At 36.5% G+C, this 18,020-nt stretch overlaps 1 protein-coding gene across 3 annotated transcripts in view; it reads right to left on the bottom strand.

Moving 5' to 3' along the window:
- Nucleotides 1-18,020, bottom strand: part of LCLAT1 (lysocardiolipin acyltransferase 1) — a 181,677-nt gene that overhangs the window by 67,393 nt on the left and 96,264 nt on the right. For all 3 annotated transcript variants that reach the window (XM_040496428.1, XM_040496427.1, XM_040496429.1), the window contains exons 4-5: nucleotides 7,697-7,843; nucleotides 1,819-1,935 (exon numbers count right to left, since the gene is read on the bottom strand). In XM_040496428.1, the coding sequence (XP_040352362.1) occupies nucleotides 1,819-1,935; nucleotides 7,697-7,843 (264 nt within the window). The remainder of the gene's footprint in view (nucleotides 1-1,818; nucleotides 1,936-7,696; nucleotides 7,844-18,020) is intronic.

Genomic DNA, 18,020 nt, shown 5'->3' with positions numbered 1-18,020 from the left:
GAAGTAAATAGAACCATCTAACCGTGTTTCTCTTTTTTCTGAAATGGCGGGTGGGGGAATCAGTTGCCAGTTCTAGCAGGAAAAATTACACAGTGGTTGTCGACTAGTTCTCTGAGTGATGACTAAGTAACACACATTCCCCAAAGTTATAAATCAGCTTGCTTCTGAAATATTTTCCAGATCTCAGAACAGAGAGCTCTACAGATATATCCTTATCCACTATAAAATAATCTATTATCCTGCCTACATTTAGGAAGATCTTTTTTAGCAAAAGATGCGTTCCAACAGCATGCTTGCATTTACAGAGAAATCCAGTCGATGAATGTGTTCTATGATGGCAGAAATACCTTCAAAGAAATCATTAAATACTATAAGCTATCAGATTAGTAAGGACATAAAAAACACATTATTGAATAAGAAGGGTGAGCCTAAGCTGGATGCCACAGTTAAGTGGTACCACATATTAAAACAAAAACACACAAAAAACCATCACCACTTTAATGTCTTGGTGCCTCCCTGTCCCATTCTGTAGGCAGGAAAAACCGTGTTCTCCAGGAGCTTCACTGGGTAGATGGACACTTGCTACTCATATACAATATGGCCATCAAGCCCACAAGCCCATTTCACATTACCTATGACCATAGAATTTCAAGAGCAAGCCAAACTAATAGGAACAACATTTTTGGTTTACTATCACAATGTAGTTTTGGATTGACTATACATTTTTTTTAATCATGGGTATTTAGTTGGAAAGATGCTTGAGCCTGGCAGAGTTCATTAAGATTATACTTTGTACCTTAAAGCACATTAAACCCTAAAGGAACAACAATGATGCCATTAGGGAAAGATAAAAGAACTTTATACCTTTGCTTGTATGATGGTTCAACATCTTTCATGTTAATCCACAAGCAGTTTTATGACAATGTAGCAATTATCAGATGAAGGTGATAATTTGTCACAGATGCCATCATCGTACAATATGGCTTGGTAGAAATCAGAGTGGAGAGCAGAAACACGTAAACAAGATTTTTCTTCTAGGTGACTGTGGGCTTCAAATCATTCTTGTAAAATCAGTAACACGTCAGCACGTTTCTGGATAGTTCCATTTCCATATACTTTCATAAATGTTATGTGTCTCTACACATGTATGTATCCATATACAAATGTACAAACATGCAGATGTACAATGGCTTTTATATAACAAATATAAAAATGTAAGCATTTAAATGGATGTGATATCATCAATGAATCACCTTGTCCTGATATGCCCTTCAACAGACACAACTCTTGAGGAAGTGTGAGGTAGAATTATGAGCTACAAAGTAGGAAGCAGAAGAATGAGGTTCTATCCCTGACTACAGAAATTTCCTAACCACCTGGAGGTCAGTTCAACTTAACTATAAAATGGAGGATGCAGTCAGTACTTGCCTTCCTACCAACCAGAATCATTTGTTGGAATGAGCGGAATAATGAATGCAAAAATACTTTATAAGGTATAAAGAAAATAGTGTAAGTGTTAAGATACTTTCAAGGTAGTTTTGCTACTTTGAGAAAAATTTAAAAAGAGAATGATAGTCTACTTGTATTATTTTCTGTTATTCCAAGAGAAGGAAACATTTTTTATAAGGCTATCTTTGATATTTGATAAAGAATATATACTAAGACATTTTAGTGCATGGGGTCAATTTAGTATAAATGTGACAGTATCTTATACCTTGAAAAAAAAGAAAAAGTGCTTTGTAAATTCTAAAGGGCTACATACAAAGTTCAGCAACTGTTGCCACTTACATAAAAACACAGCCTTTTGATGGTGCTTACCTTCCCTTAGGCGGTCTACGACAAAAGTGAAGCCTGTAGTTCTTGGGTGTAAGACATATTCATATTTCTGAAGCCCATTCTTTTCAGCAAAATCATTACTTCGAGCTTTGCTGTTTTCTAAACAAAACAACAAACTGTTAGAAGCCATAAAATAAAGGAAGAGAAGTGAGATAAGGAAGCCCTGAAGGATTTCTTTGATGAAATGGCAGTTATTCCATCTGTAAATACTGAATATGGCATATTGAGTCAAATGAGAAGATACAAACACTGCAGTCCCTAACAAAGATCCTAGAGTTTGGGGAATTTTGAAATTTTTATAATAAGGTATTAAATAGGACTTGTTAGAATGTTTCCTGAAATTCATATTAAAATCTTTAAAATTCTTAAAGGGATTTCATAAAATAATCAACATACAATGAAAACTGAGGTACAAATAAAATACTAACAAACCGAAATTTTCATAAAATAGTCCTTACATAACAAAAACTGAAATACCAAAAGAGGTTAATAAAACTAAAATACTTTAAATAAACATAAGGACCTCTACACTCAGAAAAAAACAAGTAGTCAATATGCCAAATATATCAAATCAACATTTTTTTAGCCCAGTAATTTAGGGCTTCAATGCAAAGTGAAATCTCTGCCCTGTTCAGGCATAGAGCATGCTAATATTACTAACCAAAACCTCTCCCCAACAGAATGGGCACATGATTAGCACATCGTGTACAAACATCTGAACATGGTTTGGCTGAATATAGTTACAGAGTCAAGTATATGTTCCAGTTGTTGGCAAAAGTTGCTTTTTCCATTCCATGAGGTAACTTTATAAGTTCCAAGAAGAACCAAACCCATTATTCAGCAAATATATTTGGAAAAAGTAGTGTTCAGAAATTTGGCCTCAACTGCTGGGAGAGATCATGAAATACCTTCTGATGACAGCAGATGTTAGAATCCGCAACTCTCAGCTGCATCCTAAAATTTATAGACTATTCCAAGTCACAAGAAAAAAAACTTTCTCTATATAAACCCAACCTTCCTCGGAATAAATTTAAGATCACGGAGTCCTCAAACCTCAAAAACCATAGATGAATTCTTCAACATGACAATATTCAAAGAATACCCCTTTAAAGGTGTTACACTATTTTATAGTTGAAGAATCGAGTCAAAGAACTAATACCCACAGTCCCTAGCAAGACAAAAGTACAGGCTGGAAACATGAAAAGGAGTAAGCTCTTCTCACGTTCATTTGAGAATATCCTGGGCATGGGACTCCAAAATAGTTTTTGATAGACAGCTAGGAGGCCCTTCCATGGAATGAAGAGTCCCAGGGACACTACAAAGATGAGTAGTTAACTACTCTTCAGTTTCCTCTTCCGGTGCATCACAGATTCTGGGGATCGGAACTCTGTCGTAGAATGGGAACACAAGTAGTTCTAAAAATGTAAGGTCACAACGTGGAGCAGTAGAGATAATCAGAGACACAAAGAGATTAGAGATGCAGATTCTTCCTTCCATCCCCACTTCATCTACCCAACCCCGGACTCTGAGTATTAGTAAGCATACCAGCCTCCCTCTTTCTGACCACAGCCTCCTGTCTCGTCAGCTCACTGCTGGTAACACTCCAGTGCCAGCCCTTCTTACTCCTTACACTTGGAGTTGACTACTGGCCACTCTGCATTCTCAAACCAGCCAGGCATGTTTCTACTTCAGGGTCTGTGCAGGTATTCCTTTCCCTGCCTGGAATGCCTTCCAGATACCTGCAAGGTTTTCTGCTTCATTCAATTAGTCTCTACTTTAAGAGAAATGTAACGGGCTTCTTTTGACAAACTTCTATAAAAGAGTACTCTATACCCTATCTATTCCTCTCCCTGTCCTTAACTTGCTTTATTTCTCTGCACAGCATTTATGAAGACTTGACATGTTTTTATTAACTGATTGGTTTTTTTATTCTATCTTTCCTCATAGAATGTAAGCCTCATGAAAGTAGGGACTTTGTTTTGTGTATAAAACTTCATGTACTCATTTCTTAAGAAGTTCTATGTACAAAGTGTTTAATTACATGAAATATTATAATTGTTAAAACCCAGAAAAGCTTTTTTTTTTTCCAAATCACAGACACAGAACTCAAAATTACAGTATACCAGCTGTTATGGTTAATTTTATTTATCAAAGTGGCATAGCCAGGTTACCCGGACAGTTGGTCAAATATTATTCTAGATGTTTCTGTGAAGGTATTTTTCACTGAGATTAATATTTAAATCAGAAGACTTTGCATAAACAGATTACTTACTCTCCATAATATGGGTGAGCCATATCCAATCACTTACAGGCCTGAATAGAAAATGACTAACCTCCTCAAGCAAGAAAGAGGTCTGTCAGCAGACTGCCTCTGGACTTGAACTGCAGCTCCTCCCTGGGTCTCCAGCCTAACTTACCCTGTAGATTTTTGACTCGATAAACCTCCACTACCATGTGAGTCAGTTCCTTAAAATAAAGTCCCAATTCCCATCAAAACTTCTCTCCATCTCACTCTCTCGCTCTACACACACACACACACACAACCCTGTTGGTTCTGTTTTTCTGGACCCCAACTAATAAACCAATATAAAACTCCCCAACCTTTAAAACACATGTTTTGAAAGAATAAATAATGAAAGGAGAGATAATACCACATTAAGTGCAAAGAAAAGTGTAATTCCAGTTTCACCATTATTCAAAATTATATGTGTGTACATATGCACATATATATGTGTATGTGTGTGTGACCAAATGACCAAAGCAATGGACCAAAATTACAATGGTGTTTGTTTGTGGGCAGTGATATTGTAATAATTTTTGTGCTCTCTTCTATGTTTCTAAATTTCCCCAAATTCACATCTATCACTTCCATACGCAAGAAAAAAGTTATAACCAATAACATATAAAGATAAAATATATGTAAAGTTACATTTAAAAACACTAACTTGAAAATGTTGCAAGCCAGTTGGACTCTGAACTTAAGGTTATAAAACATTCCCTTCAGGCTTAAAAAAAAAAAAACAAGTTTCAAGTTAACTGTGGTAACTAAAAACACCCTTGAATTAACAGACACTTTTTCAAAGACAATCATTATCTTAACTCAAAACTACATGTATAACCCTGTTAAAAAAAAACTTCTGAAAGCTTCAGGACCTGTTTTCTCTAGCTTTTGTAAGCTGGCCTTAAAAAATGTATGTATCATTTTAACTTAAAAAATATACAACCACAACATGTAATGGTGGGCAGAACCCTGAAAATAAGCAACTAGATGTTAAGTTCATCACATAAAAGAGACAGCTGAGAACAAATACAGACTGAAAAAAGTTTTAAATATATACTTCATAGGCTCTGAAGATCTAACATATAAGCATTTTAACACTAATATACCATAAAGTCACACCAATCCAGAAGCTTTTTTTCCTTTAGCTTTTAATGACTAAGTAACTTCTAGAGCTGCCATTCTTTAATGTACATTTTGGCATTTTCAAATATAAACCAATCTATCACTTCAGTAAATATGACTGATACCTTTTATAATATTTTATAATATGGCTGATATTTCAACACCCAAATATATTCTACATTCTTTTTTTTTTAAAGTTTATTTATTTTGAAAGAGAGAGAGAGCAAGCATGAGCGAAGGAGGGGCGGAGAGAGGAGAATCCCAAGCAGGTTCCACGCTGGCAGTGCAAAGCCCGATGTGGGGCTCTATCTCACAAACCGTGAGATCATGACCTGAGCCGAGAGAGTTGGATGCTTAACTGACTGAGCCACCCAGGCACCCCAAAGTATTAACTGTTATAAGATTTAAATATGGCTATGTGTCCATGGTAATTTCCTAATGATAATTCAGTTCTGGGAATCAATTAATCTACAAGCTACAATACATTTTCAAGCTTCAATGATATGTATCCAATATTATCCTCAGTATTATTCTCTGTAATCCAACTACTTTTAGAATTTTAACTATAAAAATCAAACCTATATAGTAAGCATATGTTAGTACATTAGTACATAATACTACTGAATAAAAATTGCCATGGTTCACTTAGCTCCATCCAAACAGTTAAGTCCAAGATCTCTTCTGTGGTATCAACGGTGAATATTTCCCAAAATATCTGAATTTTCCCCATTAACATATTATGGCTTAGTCACCCATTCACTTAAATAGTTGTATAAAATATATTTTTCATCTTGAACTCTCTTTGTAGGTACCGGGTTCCACAAATTATTATGTCCACATAATGAATTAGTATGTTCATTTACATCTTCTCCCCTCTTAAGCTCTAAAAGTTGCCCTTCTCAGTAGCTCTTAAGTTGCCTCAATCTGGTCTTGAAGATTTGGAAGACAAGTACATGTTCTGTCTCTCCATACTATTTGTGAGTTTTAGACTTTAGTTTGTCTTCTCTCGTACAGCAGACCTTCATCGACTGGATCCTTCCCAAATTCTACTGTATCTTTCTTGAAGTAGCCAGGTTATTAACAGCTTTAAAATTTTGCTCTTTTGAGTCGGATTCTATAGAACTGCTTCCTGTCCAAGCTTACCCACCCTGCCAATATTCAACCACAACAGTTCTTCTGTCTTAAATGCTAGACTGCAGTAGGTGGTTTCATCTGCAAAAATGATCTGTGCCTTAAAAAGTGTGAGAACCACTGATCTGGAAGAATAAAAGACTATTTTGTTTTTAATCTTGTAAAGAACTCCTTGAGATCCACTGGTATTCTTGGCCCATGCATATAGTTTAATAATTGGGAAGGCACAAAAGTCCTAAATATATCCTCCTGTGTCCCCCTCCACAAATCTGTGGTAGCTGAATTTTCTTGAGGACAGGGCAAAGCCTTTCCTGCTTATAGTAGGGATAAAGCTTTAAAATACCCAGAGAAAGGGGCACCTGGGTGGCTCAGTCAGTTAGGTGTCCGACTTCGGCTCAGGTCATGATCTCACAGTTTGTGAGTTCAAGCCCCGTGTCAGACTCTGTGCTGACAGCTCAGAACCTGGAGCCTGCTTCTGATTCTGTGTCTCCTCTCTCTGCCCCGCCCATGCTCACGCTCTGTCTCTCTCTCTCTCTCCCCCCCCACCCCAAAAATAAACATTATAAAAAATTTTTAAGAAATACCCAGAAAAAGGCAACATAATAACTTAAATCAACAATAAATGAATGGGTTACATCATATGTTTTTCTCAGGAAAAAAAGAAGTTGAGAAAGAAGGGCTTGATGGATAAATATATATATCTTGAAAGAGGACAGAGAATATATAGAACAGGAAGGGGATTTTAAAATTAGCCTTTATTCTTAACATTTCATTGGCTATTTGGGTGTGTGTGTGTGTGTGTACAGTGGTTCCATACAAACCATATACAATTATATAAAAAGCGGATACATGAAATATATAGTGAGACTTAAAACATAAAGCTTGGGGTGCCTGGGTTGCTTAAGTGTCTTGACTCTTGATTTCAGCTCAGGTCATCCCAGAGTCTTGAGATCGAGCCCCACACTGGGCTCCACACTAAGTGTAGAGACTGCTTAAAATGCTCTCTCTCTCTTTGCCTCTGACCCTCTCCCCTACTCACGCTCTCTCTAAAATAAATACTGTAATTAAAAATAAAATAAAAATATAAAGCTCTAGGATGGCAAGTAGGAACAGTAATGGCCTCTTGAAGTTGCCCATCATAGATTCTATGGTCTGGAAACCAGGAATTCTAGGTTCTGACGTGCTACTGATGAACTGAGTGAGTGATCTTAGTGGCAGGCCATTAATCTTAGTTCAGTTGCTTCATGTGAGGAATAAGTTTAGACTAAATGATTTCTAAGTTCCTTCATGTTTTAAAATTCTGTGATCTAATCCTAGGTTACCTACCTGTGAGATCAGTCCCTTCTGGGAATATGAGGAGTTGAAGTGGTTCATGGATATCACAAAAATAATCAATCATGTCTTCAAAATGGCTCTTGTCATCCTTCCATTTCCTATGAATGAAGATATAGGCAGCAGCCTGCATGGCCCAACCTAGAATCAATTTAACAAGTATTTACATACAATTTTATTACCAATATCCACATAGTATTGAGTATTTCAATTTTTTTTTTTTTACTATGGATTAGTTACTATCCTAATCACCTCACGATATACCTTGGGTTAAATAACACCTATACCAGAGAATAGTCTTAAAGGGTTTGCAAAATTCTCAAAAACTTTTTTTCAAGCCAAGCCTAGCTATTAAAATAGCAAGGAAAAAAACTTTCCTAATATTTACCAGTAAATCATCCAAAGTTTTAACAATCCTAACCAGACATTTTAACCAAGGTACCTACAAGAGATATACAACAATATGTTATTAGGCTTATAAAACAGTAAGCAAAGGATTGTTCTCAAGTCATGTATACAAGCATTCTCTTTCATATTTCCCATTCTGTACCAGTCAGTCTCTAAATTCAACTATTTTCAATGCTGGCCACTTCTTTAGATTTTATTGAAAAGACAAAATGCGTAATGGGTACTAAACACACTAACCAGAATATACACTGTGATCACAATCCCTTTACACTTAGGGCGAATCAACCTTGCTACCAAAGAGGTAGCCAGCCTTGGACGAGCCATGTTTTACCTAACCAGCCATCCCTTCCTGGCCAGAAATGACTAAAACTAGTGTGGTAAATAGCTGACTTAAGGCAGCCAATCTATAGCCTGTTCAATAGTCTATGAAGCATGAAACACTTGGCCCAAACACAGTAACTCTCATGGCCAATCAAATGTTCTCTCTCAGAATTTTACCTGAGACCATGGAGAAAAAGCACTGGCAATATAAAGGTAAATGGATGGATAAAAAAGCAGATACTATGACAGTAGGAGCTGAGGGAAAATAAAAGCTGAGGGAAAATAAACATTGCACACTGTAGTACAGATCTAAAAATCTTGCTGAAGTGCCTAAAGTTGATTGTAATCCAGAGCAGAAGACAGTTTTAGTCTCCACAAGCTGGCCAGTCTATGGATCCGCCTCTCGGGTGTCCGTAAGAGTCCATCTCCCTTACAGCCACGTGTATCTTTGCAGTAAGTGGTAGTTCCTTGCAAACAAAGAACACGACTAAAACGATGGTTTTAAAACACCATTTGGTAAAGACAGTGGCACCCTGGGAATATATAAAAGGATCATTAAGTCATTTGTTAATGATTTTAAAAACCGTAAGACTCTTTGGTTTGAATAAGTCTGAGCTAGAATACTGAAGTCTACAAGTACAAATGAACACACCCCCAACAACCCACTTCAGTGTAGGTCTGGCTGCTGTACTCCCAATTATTAGTCACACACTGTACTGTCAGTCATATCCATCAGTACTGGACTTGATCCCATCATCTCTCCTCCTTCACCAGAGGACACCGAGGCCCACGGTGTAGCGCCTTTCGGCAGTGTAGCTCTGGAGTGAGATTGCGCGGGTTAGAACCACAGCTCTACCACAAGAGAGCTGTTCAGTCTTTGTCCCTCACCGACCCCAAATGTCAAAATGAGCATAATGCCGTGATAGTATGTACCGAATAGGGATTGTTGTAAGAACTAAGACTTATCACAAACTGCCAATAAATAATAGCTATTATCATTATTGTGATTAAGAAGTTATAATAATAATAAGAATATTATATCAAGGAACATAAAAATGTAACAAGTTCCTATTCACAGTATCAAAACAAAAATGCTTTAACGGTCAGTTATATGAATATGCCACAACTTATACTCTTGAGGGAGAGATTCTTAGCTATTAGGAATAAAGTTAATATGGATATTCTTGTATCTTTTGTCAAACGCAAGCACTAAGTTCTATAGAGTTGAGTACTCAGGAGTGAAGCAGCTTCATCGCAGGATTTACGTATGCCCAGCTTCAGTAGACAGCATGTTTTCGAAGTGATTGTACCAACTGACACTCCCACGGCAACATATGAGTGCTTTACCTGCTCTATTAATGGCCTCGGCAACTCTAGGTCTTATAGGTCCTTTTAATTTTAGCCCTTCTAATCCAGGTACAGTGGTTTGAGCTTGAATTTCTCTTATGATTAATGACAGTGACAGCCTTTTCATATGCAAGTCTTCGATGTCTTTGTGAAGTGCTTCTCCAAACTTTTTGCACACACATACACAGTAACTCTATATAACTCTAGGTTTCAAAGATGCAATATGCCAAATATCATCCCTCAATCTGTAGCTTGCATTTTCTTTCCCTTAACGATGTCTTGTTATGCACCTAACATCTAACACTAATGAAGCCCAATTTACAAATCTATTCCTTGTGGCTGGTGCTTGTAGTGCATCATTTAAGAAATTTTTGCCTGCTCCAAAGTTGTGAAGACATTATTCCACATATTCTTCTAGAAGCTCTACTGTTTTAACTTTCACATTTTGGTTTATAATCCATCTCAAATGAATTTTTATATATCATGTGAAGTAGCAGTATAGGTCCTATTTTCCATATGGATATTCAAATGACAAGTATTGAAAGGACCATGAGATCATTAAATAATAAAATATTTAAAAAGTATTACACAATAAATGAAAACCTATTACTATAAAAAAAAGTATCAAACAAGATAAAAGTATATAGATTCAAACAAGAAATATGTCTTTATTACCACATCTTTCAACCCTGGTCCACCTGTCCTAATTTGTTTTATAATCACAGCTAATAGTTTGGTGTGACTTATTCTACATTTAAAAAATTCATTACATGTATGATTGGGGTTTTAAAAAAACACTTAAGAGTCATACCTTGTATACTGTTCTGTGATTTCCTTTTTTTCATTTAACGTGTCTATACATATGGATCTACTTCATTTTTTAATACCTGCACGGTATTCTCTACTAGTGTTTCTCAAACCAGTTTTAATTTTAATTCCTTAACCATTATTGACTAACAGTTTCGTAAAATACAATATGAATTACTAGGGCAACGATCACACACTTGGAAGTTATAACAATGTCACGACACTCTAAAAATTCCCACCTACTATTCTTCCCTGTTTATGTCCTTATCTCATAGTGGACCAGCCAGAGTTTGCTAACAGTCACTGTTACAAGAATCACACTTTAAGTAACACTGTTCTGTGCAGATATACCATGATCTACTAACCTATTAGCATTTAGGATATACCCAATCTGAGAATCTGTCTTTACTAGAAAAGTTTACTCCATTCACATTTATTAGGGGAACTGCTGTTTCTTTTCCTGACATTTATGTTTCATGTGTGTTGGACTTTGATTTCTTGTCCACCTCTCTCCCCTTTTCTGTCTTTAGCTGAAATTACTAAGTTTTCTCAGCCTCCTTCCTTTGTTCTCTGATGCAGAGGTCAGCAAATTATGGACCAAATCCAGCCCACTGTCTTTGAATGGCACACAATCCAATAATATTTTAGAAGATACGAAAAATACATCAAATTCAAATTTCACATTAATGAACAAAGTTTGATTGGAGCTCAGCCATACCCATTTATTTATATAGATTATCCATGGTCACTTCTGTGCTGCGGGGCTGAGTCAAACAGGTGCAGCAGAGACAGTACTGCCCACAACGCCTGAAATAATTTTACTATCTAGCCCTTTTTGAAACAGTTTGCTAACTCCTACTCCAGTGATTTGGAAACTGTATACTCTATTTTGTTCTTTTAATGGTCATCAAAGTTTTTCCAACTTTCTATTTTTGACAAACATTTAAACTTCTATAATTATATCAACATTGAGTCAAACAATAATGCTCTCCAAACAAAAAAGTATGTTTTCCTCTTGTCCCTTTTCCAAAATTTGTATAAATCATCTACTAGTTCTCCAAAGTTGCTATTACTAACACATTCCTTATGCTTCACAGAAACAATTTTTTTTTTCATGGAAACAATTTTAATTACTTAGACCTGACTCAAGTTCACTGGCTTCCCTGCTTATCACTGGTTTTTTTTTATCTTATGTCCTTGTTAGTCCTCCTGAAGGAATTTCTTTCAATAAATGTTTGACTCTTTGCATTCCTAAAATGTATTTATTTGTCCTCAACTTTTTGGAGGGTAGTTTCGCTAAACACAAAACTTGAAATTCCAAATCATTTTCCCCTGAGAATTTTAAAGCTTTTTTCCCACACTCTTCCATCATCTAATATGGCTTGTGAGAAACTGGACATCAATCTGATTTGTGGAGATAACCAAATTTTCCCCTCTGGAAGCTTTCATGATTTCCTCTTTATTCTTAGTTTTATGAAATGTGACCTGTATGAGTCTAGGTGAGGCATGTTTTCATTAGTGTCTGCCCAGCAGTCGTTACATTCCTCCAATATGAGTCTTTAATACTGGGACTGTTCTTTTCGATATTTAAGAAGATACACTTTTCTCCTCTTCATTCTCTCAAACTTTCCCTCTGGAACTTCTGTTAGCTAGATGTTAACTTCTGGACTCATCTTCTCCTACTTTTCATCTCCTTTCAATTGACATTGTGCTCAAGGAAAATCCAATCCATTGGTTTCATCATCTACCTTACTAGTCTGATTTTATCTGGCCTACTTACTGAGTTTATTTCAGCAATTGCCTCTTTAATTTTTAAGACTTACAGTTGGTTCTTTCTATAGCAGCCAATTATTATGGACAAACAGCAAAATATAGAAGCTATGACAAATAAGAAGAGTAATAATTTTAATAAAACTGCTCACTGAATGATTGCCATGTGCCCGATATTATTCTAAGCTGAATTGTTAATTCTCAAGACAACCCTATGAATTAGGTAAAATTATTATCCTATTTTATGGATAAGGAAACTGAGGCATACTGAAACTCAAAGAGCTAATCAGTGGTTAAAACCAAGTTTCAGACAGAGACAATCTGGCTCCATAGCTGATGTTTTCAACCAGTGTGCTAAACAGTCTCTCTGCAATATATACTTAAATCTCTTTAAAGGTATTAGGTAAATAAACATAGTTTAAGTTCTTCTAGGAGAATTATATATTCCTCAGAGGTTAGACTTCCATTTTTTTTTTTTTTAGTACTAGACTCTCTTTAATGCTGTGCATTTTCCTCAAATTTCAATTCTAAACTGTCTTCAAATTTATAAAGGATGTTCTAGACTGAATGATACTGACAGGTAAAATGTATTTCTCCAAACCAAGTGAGAATATCTGTTGCTCCCTTGGGGAAAGGGAGCTGTAGCAAGACTTCTGGGGCTGTGCCATGAAACTTGTCTGATGGCCTGTATATGTCTCAGAAATCCCAGAAAGGGAAGTAAAATGGATTCATCAGTCAGGTTCTTGGACCTTTCTCCTCTGAAGATGGGATTATTCTTCTCCTTTGTGCCTTCGCCTTCTCAAATCCATTTGTACATCACTAATGCTTCTGAATCTTTTCTACTCCCTTAAGCTTGAACGTTTTTCTCCCTTTCATAAGAATCATAGGAACAAGCTTGTGAATTTTTTTCCCCATGTCATTGCCATCAATGTATACTTTGTGCTTAAAGCAATATCCACAGTTTTAACATTCTGGAGATCCTCAAACATACATTTTTATGACATTTACTTCACATGTCTATGGCTAAATAACAGTACAATTGATCGTGTCATCTGAAATTAGTCTGTATTACTTGTTTTTTCATACTTTTCCATTGGAGGGCATTCCATCCATCACCTGAATTTCTCAGACAAGGATTGGGAGTCTGGCAGGTTTATAAAGACAGATTTTGTGCATGCTGGCATGGCTCCTTCTGTCTTCCTTCTAAAACCCTATCAGCATTGCCTTCTCTTTCTCAAAGCAGACAAGAGTAATCCCCAAGCATACTCTATTGTCAAAAACCACTGTATAATTTTAGAAACTGGTTTTCCTTGGCTTAAATTCTCTTTTATCAAATTTCAGAGTTGTATTAAAAAAAAATGAATTGAGTGGATTTTTAACATCATGCACTCTTTCTGATTAAAAAAAAAAGCTCTTTACACATTTTTTTTTTCCTTTTTTCCACTTCAATGCGGATACAGTTAAGGGAATCATAAAAACATCTGCACTACTCACCTAGTCCTATGAAAACTGAACTTCAAAGATAAATTAATCTGATGTATCACTGTTGTCCATGTATTCATTAATTCATTATGGTATCTACTATGAGACTATAAATGTGACACCAAAAACAACATGGAAGAGACAAATTGTTCTCTTCATTACATCTTCAATCCTAAGGGAATGCTATCCACAGGCATCTAATACATGAGAATGAGTGATATAAACAGATGCAAATTTTTGTACAAACTTACATCACAACAGTCATGAGCAAATACTGTATTTACTGAGGGTGCAGTTATGCACAATGATAACTTACATATAAATCCAGAACAAGTAATTATTTCTCAGAATCTCAACTTTGGTCAGGGTGTTAAATGCTACACAAAGTTAGGGAAGCCCTATCTTCTTTGAACTCAACATTTTATATTAGGTAATGCTGTCTACATCCCTCTCATAAGCTGCTTAACTTGCAAGATAAAAACCAGCCTTACTGCAAATTTCACAGACTCCACACAGAGATTAACCTATCTACCTGCAGAGAGTAGGATGTCGTGCTTGACACTAAGGAAACACCTACCGATGGCTTTTGGTTGGCAAGATAAGGCTCCTTGCTTATAATTTGTGGGTTCACACTAGTGTGGGACTAAAATCTGTCTTTCATACTGGGCAAGATTTCCCATTTAATCAATTTCCTAGATGAACTGGCATCTAAGAAGCCCACTGCTGTGCAACATGAATTCCTAAATTAAGTACATTACTAGTTCTGTACACTGAGAAGAACAACTAGCATGTGATAGGCAGAATAATGTCCCCACAAAATAGGTCTATCCTCATTCCCAGACCTGTGAGTATGTGACATGGCAAAAAAGAATCAGCTGAACTTAAGATAGGAAGATTATCCTGGATTAGCCTACTGGACCCAATGCAATCAGAGGGGTCCTTAAAAGTGGGAGAGGGAAGCAGGAAAAGACTCATGTAAGCGAGAGGGATGCGACCAGTCTTTGTTGGCTTTAAAAGTGGAGAAAGGGGGACAAGCGCAAGGGACTGAGTGTCCAATTAAAGCTGGAAAAATCAAGGAAACCGATTCTATACAAAAGCCTAAAGAAAGAAACCAGTCCTGCCAATGCCTTGATTTTAGCCCAAACAGAGTCACCTCAGACTGGTAACCTCCATAACTGTGAGATGATAAATGTGTGTTGTTTAAACCACTCCACTCACAGTACAAGCACTAATAGGAAACTAATACAGAGCACAATCAGGGCCAAGATCTCAGTTTTTAATAGCATTCATTAAGAAATGGAACTAGGATTCCTTAGAGAAATGTGGAGTCCAGGGCTGGGGAGGGAAAACACAAGAATCTTATACCACTAGAAAGTGAAAAGTTAAAAAAAAAAAGGTTAAAAAAAAAGAAAAAAAAAAAGACGGAGGCCCAAAAAGACACAAACGCCAACCTCCAAGATATTCCACAGGACAAAGCCATACAATGTCAACAACACTGTAATAAATAATACAAAATTATAACCCAAAGGAAAAAATATCAACAAGTTCATATTGGTATAATTAAATGACTGAATAAATAAATAAATGAGAAGGGACAAATTCTTCCTTACAGAATTACAAATAAAATATGTAGACACTCCTCACTGCAGGAGGTAAAGTTCAATACCCACTCCCTCCCAGCCCTTGTATGTGGGCTGCTGTTAGTGAATAAACATATATAAAAAGGGGGAGAAAACAGAAACTTTATGGTGGAGAAACCTGGCAGGCACCACCTTAAGCCAAATGATTACAATTAACAGCACCAGTGATAAGCCATGTTGATATCATGGACCTCCCTGCTAAAATGAGAAGAGCACTTTATCTCCATGGTGCTTTTCCCTCTAACCCATAGCCCCCATCTAATCATGAGAAGATATACAAACTCAAATTGAAGAACATTCTACAAAGTATGCAACCAGTACTTGTCAAAAGCACCAAAATAAAGAGAGACTGCCACTGAATGGAGACTAAGGAAACATGGTGACCAGAAGAAAGGACAGGATCCTCAACTGGCTCCTGACACAGAAAAAGGACATCTGAAATCCGAATGAGATCTGTAGTTAATGGGATTGTACCCTCTTCTTTTGACACATGTCCTAAAGAAGCTAGGTGAAGAGAAACATTTTTTGTACTATCTTTGCAAGTTTTCTATAAATCTAAAATTATTCCATATAAAAAGGTGTTTAAGAATCAGCTATTAGTTGATCCAAATTTTTCTTGATTAAAAATATATATATAAACAACCACTGCTTTGCATTCTAAACTCGGAGACCTTAATATTCTTACTTGGGATTCGTTTACCATTTACTTGACTATAATAGTTAAAAGATTATCAGTAACAACATTTCTAAGATATAGTTTTGGCATTATTTGTACCGTGGAGGAACATTTCTAATTCTTGGCTACATCATATGTCCCTGCCTGGTGTTCATTACACAATGGTGTAACACTCAGAAATATCTGACTGCAAGCACAAGGAAAATGTTTTCTGTAAGATTTATGATAAGGAATAAGAAAAAAAAAACAGTTTTTTTAAAACTCCCCTAATAATGACATATATAATAAATCTAACAGCCAATTCATTTTTTCCTCAGTATTGCAATGCTGCCTTTCTCATAATAAAAAATAAAATAAATAAAATTTCAATTTAGAGAGCCCTCTCTTAGCCACAAGTGAAAGGACAGCTGAAGGCACTGCAGTCCAGTTCTCTATTGACATTAAGGTCAGGGTCCATGGGGTCCACTGGGGCCATCTCTCCTATCTTTTTACTATTATTATAAAGTACTCTTCAAAGTTGGCTCAAACTGATCACTGAAAGATTTATTTTGTTTGTGCTTCTCCACTAAATGCAAAACAGACACAAGACCCTAAAGCTCCCCCCTAATTATTCCACTGCTCTATCCTAAAAATCACCCTGTCATAAAAGCATTCCTTTTAGATAATTTTTAGAATCTACTTATTAATTTAAGCAAAGGAATCCCTTCATTTTCAGTAGGCATAGGGGTACTGAAAAGCCTAGAATCAAAACACGCTTCATAAGCTCGTATTTGGGAGGCCAAGCAGCCTGAAGCAATGCAAATCTGACTGGGATATTAGAGATGGTACACATCTCTAATTGGGATATCCAATTGAGGTAACCAATTGTATTAACTTCAGTAAGTGATTGCTTGGATGGCCTTAAAGCCCAGAGCAGTTTCTCCCACCCCAAAGAAACTATAAACTTCCATACAGCTCAGGCTTTAAGTTTTGTTAAGAAGTAAACTAACAGGGGCGCCTGGGTGGCTCAGTCGGTTAAGCAGCCGACTTCGGCTCAGGTCATGATCTCACAGTCCGTGAGTTCGAGCCCCGCGTCGGGCTCTGTGCTGACATCTCGGAGCCTGGAGCCTGCTTCCGATTCTGTGTCTCCCTCTCTCTCTGACCCTCCCTCATTCATGCTCTGTCTCTCTCTGTCCCAAAAATAAAAACATTAAAAAAAAAAAAAAGTAAACAAATTCAAAAGCTTCATTTAAATTACTTAGATCTCAAGACAATCCTAAAAAGTTACTTAGTTTTCAGTATAATCCTAGAAAGAAGTATAATCCTGGTATATAGCCTGGCACATGACTTAACTGAACTGAACCTTTGTTCCCAATGGGTTTCCCTCCCTCCCTGACCACCCCCCACCCCTGCCCCCGCCCCCGCCAAAAAAAAGGCATCAAAACTCATCTCAGCCAACTAACTCTGGCAACTGAAACTATAAAATCAACAATTACATGAGCTTATTTTGCAACTAGAACTGCTAAGATGAAACTGATCTTTGCTTTGTATCTGAAAAGACACAGATCTGAATGTGATATCTAGCCACAGAACTAAAAGGTTTAATATACTGTACTATATTTCATTTGATGGTTTTCATAAAGATTTTGATTCATGATAAGCATTGAATAAAATGTACTGAATGAGTAAATCAATCATTGGATATTTTTCTTTAGAGCGTGGTGAAATGGGGAAAGCAAATTTTTGGCCATGAATGACAGAATACTAATCTGGAAGTCATATAAACAATCTGGATTTATGTTTCTTACATAAAATAAAGCTGGCACCAAGGCTGGTTCGGAGGCCAGGCTCTCGTATTCTACTCCGCCATCCTCTTGGACACAAGACA

The sequence above is a fragment of the Herpailurus yagouaroundi genome, unplaced genomic scaffold (assembly GCF_014898765.1).
Source record: "Herpailurus yagouaroundi ecotype Mexico unplaced genomic scaffold, PumYag 188, whole genome shotgun sequence".
In the NCBI taxonomy this organism is placed as follows: domain Eukaryota; kingdom Metazoa; phylum Chordata; class Mammalia; order Carnivora; family Felidae; genus Herpailurus; species Herpailurus yagouaroundi.
The sequence above is the reverse complement of the archived record's forward strand: the minus strand, read 5'-3'. Positions and strand labels throughout refer to the sequence as shown.